Source organism: Erythrolamprus reginae, chromosome 2 (assembly GCF_031021105.1).
Source record: "Erythrolamprus reginae isolate rEryReg1 chromosome 2, rEryReg1.hap1, whole genome shotgun sequence".
Lineage (NCBI taxonomy): Eukaryota > Metazoa > Chordata > Lepidosauria > Squamata > Dipsadidae > Erythrolamprus > Erythrolamprus reginae.
Window position 1 is genome coordinate 186,974,471 of NC_091951.1, and position 10,437 is coordinate 186,984,907.

Sequence of the window (10,437 nt, forward strand, 5' to 3'; positions counted from 1 at the left end):
GAGATCCTCACCTAAGCGAGCCACCCCTGCGCTTCCGAGGGGCCTTTCCAAACTGATATATGGCAATATCTACTTGGGATCACGTGTCACCCGGAGAGCGCGACGAAGACGGATAGCGCGCGTCATCTCTCGCCTTCCCAAATTTTTTTTCCCCCTCTGCACCCTCGGATCCCCGACCTCTCCATCTTATAGGGAGCGCAGGCAAAAGGAGGAAGATGTTTAACTCGGTCAACCTGGGCAACTTCTGCTCGCAGTCGCGCAAGGAGCGGAGCGCCGACTTCGGGGAGCGGGCGGGTTGCGCTTCCAACCTCTACCTCCCCAGCTGCACCTATTACGTCCCCGAGTTCTCCACCGTCTCCTCCTTCCTGCCCCAGGCCCCGTCCCGCCAGATCTCCTACCCTTACTCCGCCAACCTCTCCCAGGTGCAGCCCGTACGCGAGGTCTCCTACGGGCTGGACCCCTCCAATAAATGGCACCCTAGGAGCGGCTACGCCTCGTGTTACTCCGCCGAGGAGCTGATGCACCGGGACTGCCTCCCGCCGTCCACCATGACGGAGATGCTGATGAAAAACGAGGGCGCCTACAGCCACCATCACACCCCCCGGCGGCAACCCGCCGCCGCCGCCCGCCGGCTTCTACTCCGGCGTGAACAAAAACAGCGTCCTGCCGCAGGGCTTCGACCGCTTCTTCGAAAACGCCTACTGCGCGGCCGACAACCCGCTGGAGGGCTGCCCGCAGAAGGCGCAGGGCAAGCTGGAAGGCGACCCCGTCGCCGCCACCCGCCACCGCCGAGCCCGCCGCCCTGTCATCCCGCGGCGAGCAGGGCGGCGACCAGGAAGACGAGGAGGACAGCACCAACCCGGCTTCTTCCACCTCCTCTTCCTCGGCCAACAAGGACGCCGGCAAAGCCAGCAGCGCCAGTAGGTAGCACGGGGGAGCCGAGCGGAGCCAGCCGTTAAAGGGGGGGGGGAAGCTGGAAGGAAGGGGCTCAAAACTAGCCCGCTGCTCGCTCTCGCTCTCTCGCTCGCTCTCTTTCTTTCCTTTCTTTCTTTCTTCTTCTTTCTTTCTCCCTCCCTTCTTTCCTTTCTTCCTTCCTTGTCTTTTCTTCCTTCCTTCCTTCCTTCCTTTTTTCCCTCCGTCTTCCTCCCTCCCTCCTTCCTTCCTTCTTCTCTCTCTTCTTCCTTCCTTTCTGTCTGTCTGTCGGCTGGATTGTGTTTCGGGGTTGTTTTTTTTAATGTGGACTTTTTTATAAGCATTCAAAGGGGTTTTATGATAAGCCTGCAAAAGCCGGGAGGGATGTTTACGATGGGAACGGGCTTTCTGGAAGAGAAATGGGAGAAGGGAGGAGAGAGACCCCCAGGCCGACCCCCCCCCGCCCTCCCAGCCGGGGAGGTTTAAAAAGCCCACAGGGGTGACAAATATTAACTTTGATCATGAACTTATGTGGGGGGGTTCGTTTTAAGGGGATTTGTCACGCCAGACTTTAGAGGGGGTATTAACAAGGGGTTCCTTTCCTATTGGAAAGGCGCAGCGATGGGCGAAATGATATGATTATTATTAATTATTTTAATTATTATTAATAATAATAGTTTTTTTAAAAAAACGTGTGCTCTATATTTCTGTATGCTATCTGGGAAGAGCAGCACCTTCTCGCCACCAGCGTGTGCTTCACTTGCAAAGAGGTCCTCGATCTTTTCCCAATTTCCCCTTTTTTCCCATTGGCTGACTTTTGTTTTACTTTGTTGCTCGAAAGTACTTAGAGTAGGTCTGAAATCACAGCACAAGACATGCACGCGCCTCGTCTCCTTCGCCCCCCCCCAAGAAAATCCCCCCAGAGACGGGACATCTCAGATATTGTACATGCCTTTCCCCCCCAAAACCATCACCTTCGCATAAGGCGCACGTTTATGGTGGTTCTTTGGGGGGGGGGGGGGGGCGCGGATCGAAGCCATTGATCAGAACGCGCGTCCTTAACGTCATCGATTTTCATTCATAACAACTGAATGGGACGGTAAAATATTGTGCCGGCTGCCTGCGCAGCGTCCAGGTTTTTATTTGCCACTCGAGTGCCTTGGAGATGGAGAGGGGAGGGGGCAAGTGTTTCCTTTCTCCCCTGTTTCTTGGGCGGGGGGTGGGGAGATTCGGGTTTAAGATCCGCGGCTTCGATTTTCTCTTTGTGCGTGAAAAAACGCGCGCGGGGGGGGGGGCGCGTATATGGAAGGGATTTTGCGGAGGGTGGCACTCCAGTTCACCCGAAACCTAAAGCAGCAAAGCCTGTCTTGTCTTACTGAACAGGGCAAGACTAAAAAAAGGGGGGGGAATAGGGGGGGTGCAGTCTGTTTCCCAGCAGTATTGCAGACGTCTGACCTCTTTCTTGGCTTTTATTTCAAGGGCCAAAGTCCAGGAGGGCAAATTGTCCTAGGTTTAAAAAAACTTGAGCGGGAAAGATTTGCCCACATGGTTATAATATCTTGCAGAGGTTTTGTTGGCAGAAACTTGTGTGTGTGTGTGTGTGTATGTGTGTGTGTGTGTGTGTGCAAGTGAGCGCTCCTTTGGAGGGGGGGGCGGCGCGGGGTGGTGGTGCTTAGGATTTTGTAGGGTTACTTTTGTGCAACTGCTTTCCCTGCCTTCTGGTGGTATTCTCTCTCTCTTTCTCTCCCTCTCTCTCTCTCTCGCTTTCTCCCCCCCCCCTTTAAGGTGCCCCACGCACGAGGAAGAAGCGGTGTCCCTATTCGAAATTCCAGATCAGGGAGCTGGAAAGGGAGTTTTTCTTCAACGTCTACATCAACAAAGAGAAAAGGCTCCAACTGTCTCGGATGTTGAACCTCACCGACCGACAGGTTAAAATTTGGTTTCAAAACAGAAGGATGAAAGAAAAAAAACTCAGCAGAGACCGCCTGCAGTATTTCTCGGGGAATCCCTTGTTGTGAACTTTCTTTTTAATTTTATGACCCTTTTGTAAACAAAATAAAAAATAAAAAATTTAAAAACCAACCAACCAACCAACAAACAAACAACCGCCCCTCTGCTCGTTGAAATATTCTGTGTAATGAAGAAGAAACAATGTTGCAAAGTACGGTTTGACTTGACAGTGGAGCCCGGAAACAACCCCCGAGTTTTTTAAAAAAATTCCCCCTTCCTTAGATTTGAATTTTGGAGAACTGTTTGGGACATGATTTTTTTTTGGTAAAGTCTTGTATAGCCCCTTCTGCCTTTCCCTAAACCTTGAAGACTATTTCTATGAACTTCTAATGAACGTTTCCTTCGGAAGATTCGTTGTTGTTGTTATTGTTATTATTATAATTATTATTATTATGGCCTTCCTTTCTCGTTGCCACCCTTCAAATCTCTCACCTTCTCCATCCTTGGGAAGAACCTGCTGAGCTCCGTTCCGAAAAGGGTTTGTGGTGGCCCTGACTTCTGATACACAGTCTACAGCTGGGACGAAGGCTCCATAGGAGTCTGCGTGGATAGGGCTGTGTATAGTGAGTGTGTAGGTAAGCGTGGGTGACTAGACACCAACACCACCCGTCCCGCCATGCACACAAACACACAAACACACACACTCCTCTTCACCGAGGCTTCCACTGCTGAACACAGCCTTCCTGCTTGAAAACGGGTTTAAATCTCCTCTCTGAGAATTGGCGCCACCATATAATTGTGTAAGTTCCATTGATTCCCTCCTAGACTTGTGGTATACACATACCGAGGCAGCCCGGGGTTGAGTTTTCTCCTCCATCCAGTTTCTGCATCTAAGGTCAGGGTGGGTGGGTGGGTGGGATTGGGGAGGGGGGTGGACCGGAGGAAGTGGAATGGACTACAATAAATTTGCAATAACTGTCTCTTAAATAGTGTGTAAATGCATTTCCCCCTCCCTCCCCTGGACACGAGAAGAGACCAGCAAACCAGCAACGAGGACGAGAACAGCTCCAGCAACCGGCAAACCGCAGTTATAAATAAATCTTGGTTGTATGTAAAAGAGCCGGATCCAGGGCGAATCTGTGAAATTCTATGGCAAATAAAGAGATTTCAAGCTGTTCTACATTATGATTTTATTTGACCATTTTATTAGTATTTTCCCCTCTTAAAAAGACAAACTGCAGTCAGGGTGGGGTGGACGTTCCTCCAGGATTTTACAATGCCAGGATAGAAAGATAGTCCACACGCGGACGAAACACCTGGATATCTGCAGAGAAACATTTATGCAAAATAAATGCCCGTTTGCAAGTATGTGTGTTTGCATATATACAAATGCAGACGTGTAGAATATAAGAGGGAAACATCCTGCCGTGGTATAGACTCGCATTAATATGAACCTTCTGTGTTTAACTAGACATTTGTAATAGAGTTCATCGTTTTTTCATCACTGCATTTACATTTATAGGCGTTTCTTGGCCCAGCAATAGGGGCCCGGCTATGTTTGACTCCAGATGTCTTTGTTTCTCTCATCTACTAATGTTTTTGGTTGTTTTTTTTTTTAAAAAAAAAAATTCTGTCTCCCCCCCCCTTTTTTTTTCTCCCTCCCCATCCCTGCAGCAATGATATATTGCAATATGCTGAAATGGTGGTTAATGAGCAATATTGCAATATTTCCCGCCCCCGCATGTCATTACGGGCGACGATGCTTTAAAAGGAGCGCATTTCTGTCTGCCCCGACAAAGAAGGCGAAATCCTCCTAACGTCAAGGATAAAGACCCTCGCTCCCTCCTTTCCACCCCCTTGTGCTAGGCACAAATGCAAAGTCAAGTACTTAATCCCTTCGCTTAAGCAAAACAAGTTCAACCCCAGGATGTGGGACAGAAGTGCAATTTTATGTTTGCATGTCAATAACCTCCCCCCCACCCCAACCTTGCCCTCGCTCAGAGAGCCTCAATTTGCTAACCGGTACAAGATAAATAAGGAGAAAGTGCCTAACTACTTTTATGCATGTTTTCATTAGGCAGGTGTGGAGAGTATTGAAAACAGGGAGGCAGGGGAGAGAGAGAGAAAGAAAGAAGGAAGGAAGGAAGGAAGGAAGGAAGGAAGAAAGAAAAAGAAAAGATAGAACGAAATATTTCTCAACTTGCAGCCCTTTATTTTGCACTGAACCTTAGTCAGTCCTTATATAATTTCGCTTTGGGTCCTGAAAGCATGCAGCCTCTGGATAAAGGGACAATTGAGCTCAAAATATGTTTTCTCCTACAATGGCAAACTGTTAGCACAGATTATATTCCACTAAAATGCTTCGAGGGGACCTTTTGGGTTTTATCAAACTATAGGCATATCCACAAGTATAAGCTCAAGTTCAGAGTGGATGAGAAACTTCAATTTGCTTGTTAGATCCCATTTCCAATTTCATCATGAAGCAAGAATGAATTATCTGAACAGAAATGTTTTCTATTAGATGAGGTAAGGATTGCCTATATCTCTATCTCTCTATTTCTGCCTGCCTCTCTATCATCTATTTTGCTCCAAAAAATAATCCTGGGTGGGAATTGTTCTACCTCCCATGCTTTCTCTAGGTTGTTTGGGATCGTCTTCTTTCCAGCCAACGCTTGAGCCCCCAACGCCGAAGTAACACACTTCCTCAAAGATTCAGAAAGTCTGCGGGTGTGCTTAATATAAAGTTGTCTGAGAGGTGATTATGTCACAAACTAGCCAAAACATATTGAAAGGCTGATGAACTCCAGGTTAAAAAACTGAGGGGGAGGAGGTGGTAAGACTGGCGGGAGAGAGGCAGGGAGGAGAAAGAAAGAAAGAAAGAAAGAAAAAAAGAAGAAAGAAAGAAAGAAAGAAAGAAAGAAAGAAAGAAAGAAAGAAAGGGTTAGATTAAACAGTATGTTGCAACTAGCTGGGCAATGCATTTTCCAGACATTAGGAAGGTAAGAGGCAGAAAAGTAGGAAGACTTTTCAGAATAAAAGCGAGGCAGCATGAAAAAGGACCTAAGAAAGAAAAGAGAAAAGAGAGAGAGAGAGATAAAGAAGGCAGGAAAGGAAGGAAGAAAGAAAGAAAGAAAGAAAGAAAGAAAGAAAGAAAGGGTTAGATTAAACAGGATGTTGCAACTAGCTGGGCAATGCATTTTCCAGACATTAGGAAGGGAAGAGGAGGAAAAGTAGGAAGAATTTTCAGAATAAAAGCGAGGCAGCATGAAAAAGGACCTAAGAGAGAAAGAGGGAGAGAGAGAGAAAGAAAGAAGGCAGAAAGGAAGGAAAGAAAGAAAGAAGGAAGGAAGGAAAAAAGAAAGAAAGAAAGGATTAGATTAAATAGCATCTTGCAACTAGCTGGGCAATGCATTTTCCAGACATTAGGAAGGGAAGAGGAGGAAAAGTAGGCTTTTCAGAATAAAAGCGAGGCAGCATGAAAATGGACCTAAGAAAGAAAGAGAGAAAGAGGGAGAGAGAGAGAAAGAAAGAAAGAAGGCAGAAAGGAAGGAAGGAAAGAAAGAAAGAAAGAAAGAAAGGAAAAAGAAAGAAAGAAAGAAAGAAAGAAAGAAAGAAAGAAAGAAAGAAAGAAAGAAAGAAAGAAAGAAAGGGCTAGATTAGCTGGGCAATGCATTTTCCAGACATTAGGAAGGGAAGAGGAGGAAAAGTAGGAAGACTTTTCAGAATAAAAGCGAGGCAGCATGAAAATGGACCTAAAAAAGAAAGAGAGAAAGAGGGAGAGAGAGAGAAAGAAAGAAAGAAGGCAGAAAGGAAGGAAGGAAAGAAAGAAAGAAAGAAAGAAAGGAAAAAGAAAGAAAGAAAGAAAGAAAGAAAGAAAGAAAGAAAGAAAGAAAGAAAGAAAGAAAGGGCTAGATTAGCTGGGCAATGCATTTTCCAGACATTAGGAAGGGAAGAGGAGGAAAAGTAGGAAGACTTTTCAGAATAAAAGCGAGGCAGCATGAAAATGGACCTAAGAAAGAAAGAGAGAAAGAGGGAGAGAGAGAGAAAGAAAGAAAGAAAGAAGGCAGAAAGGAAGGAAGGAAGGAAGGAAAGAAAGGAAAGAAAGAAAGAAAGAAGGCAGAAAGGAAGGAAGAAGGAAGGAAGGAAGGAAAGAAAGAAAGAAAGAAAGAAAGAAAGAAAGAAAGAAAGAAAGAAAGAAAGAAACGGCTAGATTAGCTGGGCAATGCGTTTTCCAGACATATCTCTATGTCTGGAAAGGGAAGAGGTGGAAAAGTAGCAAGACTTTTCAGAATAAAAGCGAGACAGCATGAAAATGGACGACAGAAAGAAAGAGAGAGAGGGAGGGAGAGAGGGAGGGAGAGGGAGGGAGAGAGAGGGAGAGAGAGCGAGAGAGAGCGAGCCTGGCAATTGACAAAGCAAAATGGCGCGCCACTTTTAAGGTGCCCTTCTTCCTTCCCCAAAGCAGCGGCTTCCAGACCTTCCCAAGGTTAAGGAAAACTTCCAGCCAAGGTGCAATAAGGCGCGTCTCCCGCAGTCCCAAAGTCCAGTCAAGATACCTTTCACAGCGGCAGTTTTGTCTGGACAAAGGAGGCGACTAGTCTAGACATTGTAATAAAGCCAGCAGCCCTAAACAGCTTACTTTTCCTTAATGACCACCGTCTGGCCGTAGAAAAAGACTTCCGCAGTAAATAGTAAACAAATAAGGGTGCCTTTGCTGAGCCTTTCTCCAGCTTCCTCCCCCCACCTCCCCAACCCTTGCCCCGCATACACACACACACACACACACACACACACACACACACACACACTCTGTCTCTCTCTCATTCCGACCTCTCCCCTTCCTCCCTGGGCTCCCCCACTCTCCCCCCTCCTCTCCCACATCTTTTTGCCCGGGCTGCGACACAATGAAACTGGAGGCCTAGTTCAAAGTTTTTCTCCAGCTAAAATGGAATGCCAGTTGTAAAATCCAAGTTTATAGACCATGTGGGACTTTACAAGGGCATTAAGAAGCCGTGCGAGGTAGGACTAACCCGTTAATGCGCTTTCCTGGGGAGGGGGAAGAAGGAAGGGTGGTGGTGGGTTTTCTTCTTTCTTTCTTTCATTCTTTCCTTCCTTCCTTTCTTCTTTCTTTTTCTTTCTTTCTTTTTTCCTTCCTTTTCCTTCCTTCCTTTCTTTTGTTCTTTCTTTCTTTCTTTCATTCCTTCCTTCTTTCTTTCTCTTTCTTTTTCCTTTCTTTTTCGCTTTCTTTCTATTTCTCTCTCTCTCCTTTCTTTCTCTTTTCTTCTCTTTCTTTCTTTCTTTCCTTCCTTTCCTTTCTTTTTCTTTTTTCCTTTCTTTCTTCCTTTCTTTCTGTGTCCTTCCTTCCTTCCTTTTTTTCTGGGATGCTGAAATTGGGATGGGGAAGGCCACCGCGGAGAGGCACCCTGTGAGACTTGAGTCCAGAGAAGTGGTTCTGTTTTAACCTTTCCCTAAAACCGGGGCATCTAGCCGAAAAGGGGGGGGGGGTATAGAAAAGCCAAATAACTTAGCAGTGCATTAAGATTCTACTTGTTTCGGGGGGGGGACGATGGAGGGGGTAGTAAGAAGCGGGGTAAAAAGTGAATATATGATGTCTTTGAACTTCAAGGGAGTCAAGTCCATCACCTTTAACCCTTTTGTAATAAACCGGAATCAGAAAGGCCCTTAGTCGCTTCCTCCCCACTCAGTGTTCCCGCCTACTGAGTTCAAGTGAGTGGACTGGCCGGAGTGGGTGGGTGGGGTGGGGGTGCGCGCGCGTGGGAGGGAGTGCCCCCCAAATTTCGAACCAGCCGCTGCGTTTTTACGACCCTTCATATTTTAACTCAGCTGCTCAGTAGCTTCACGTATCTAGAGTTTTAAACAGCACGGGCATTAACGCAGAGACGCCCAGACACCCGTTGCCACCTACGAGGTTTATGATTGTTATAAAAGAAACCCCTTTTTTAATATCTTAACGCATGGGAAGTTTTTATAACTTCGCTTTGGCATAAAACTTTTACGGCGAGGCGACCCCTCCCCCGGCGACCTCTCTCCTTCCCCCGGCCGTCTCTTCCTCTTCCGCCTCACTCCCGCCTCCCACAATTCCCTACCAGCTGCCAGCCTTTGCAGAAGAAGGCGACGTTTTCTTTCCTCCCGCCCCCCCACCCTTCCCCTTGGTCGGAGAGATCGGAGGCGAAAAGCTTCCTCGCAGGCCGAGGACTGCAGGGGAAAAGCCACTTTAATGATCCTCGGGCTAATTGCGGGGGAAACTCACCCGTCTGACTGCCGACATACACACACAAACCCCGAGCGGGCCAACCTGTTTCCTGCTCTTGCTAGGAATCCCGCCTGAAACTTAACCGGACGCTCTTTTAGGAGGCGCTCTTGGCCGGGGACACTTGTGAGAAAGGTGGCGGGGTCGGTGGGTGGAAGCGAGCTCGAAGCCGGCTACTGGGAGGACCCACAGCTGCCTTTTAGGTCGGCCGGAGGGCAAAGAAATGCCTCCTCCCGACTTCCTCCCCGTAGCTGCAATTTGCTAACTGCAAGCTTCTCCTCCAAGGCCATTGGTGGCGGGCGAGATTCGTCCCGGGTGGGCGCGAGAGAAGGCACCGGTTGACTTCGGCGAGTGTATCTACCGCATTTCCTCCTGGGTTCGGTAGGCTAGAAAGGTAGCGTTGAGGAACTTGACTGAGCCAGCAGATATGGGCTCCCCAGGGCGAGTCCTTCTCGGAGGGTGGGAGGGAAGGTGTAAAAAAAACCACATCCGCACCAGATCCGCAAGAGAAACGCGCCTTAGGGCGACGCGTCCGGCTTGGCTTCCCCCTCACTTTCTGTTTTAGGCCCGGGAACTTGGCCAAGCTGGACTCACAGTAGAACCGCGCTGGCGGCTTTGGGAAGTGGACTTGAAGCTCGCGGACATTTGAGGAGAAGAAGGAAGGAAGGAAGGAAGGAAGGAAGGAAGGAAGGAAGGAAGGAAGGAAGGAAGGAAGGAAGGAAGGAAGGAAGCGGTGTGTGTGATTTAGTTGACTTCCTTTCAGGGGAACTTTCGCGGGAGGCACCTTTGAAGAAATCGAGCCCCTCTCTTTGTATGTAAATAAAATCCCATCTTCCTCCCATTTTACCAGACTGGTGTTTTGGAACCAGTCCCTTTTTCCACAATTAAAGGTGCCATTAATTCTGCTTCTCCCCTTCTTTTTTATTTATTTTTGAACATCTGACTGGCACAAAACGTTTTGACGGAAGAGATAGATTCATTGAATGAAAGGTAGATATAGAGATAGATAATGGATGGGTATGGATAGATGAGAGATAGATTACACAGATAGATGATAGGTAGGATATTAGATAGCTAGCTAGCTAGATAGCTAGCTAGCTAGATAGATAGATAGATAGATAGATAGATAGATAGATAGATAGATAGATAGATAGATAGATAGATAGATAAGACAGACAGACAGACAGACAGACAGACGATGATAGATAGATAGACAGACAGACAGACAGACAGACAGACAGACAGACAGACAGAGATAGGATGGGTGGATAGTTGGATGGATGAGGTTTCTGTGCAGTTAATGA

The 10,437-nt window shown here is 47.4% G+C and overlaps 1 protein-coding gene and 1 long non-coding RNA gene across 2 annotated transcripts; one reads left to right on the top strand and one right to left on the bottom strand.

Moving 5' to 3' along the window:
• Positions 1 to 215: 215 nt before the first annotated feature.
• On the top strand, positions 216 to 3,199 carry HOXC11 (homeobox C11). The gene is given in 4 exon segments (XM_070736050.1): positions 216 to 602; positions 604 to 774; positions 776 to 920; positions 2,698 to 3,199. Coding segments are annotated over 4 exon segments (936 nt in total). The 3' UTR covers positions 2,931 to 3,199.
• An 836-nt stretch (positions 3,200 to 4,035) lies between these two features.
• Positions 4,036 to 9,416, bottom strand: LOC139158719 (uncharacterized). Its single transcript, XR_011557734.1, has 2 exons — positions 9,134 to 9,416; positions 4,036 to 4,186 (listed from the first exon to the last, which is right to left on the bottom strand). It is a non-coding gene; the product is annotated as an uncharacterized lncRNA (long non-coding RNA).
• Positions 9,417 to 10,437: the final 1,021 nt, after the last annotated feature.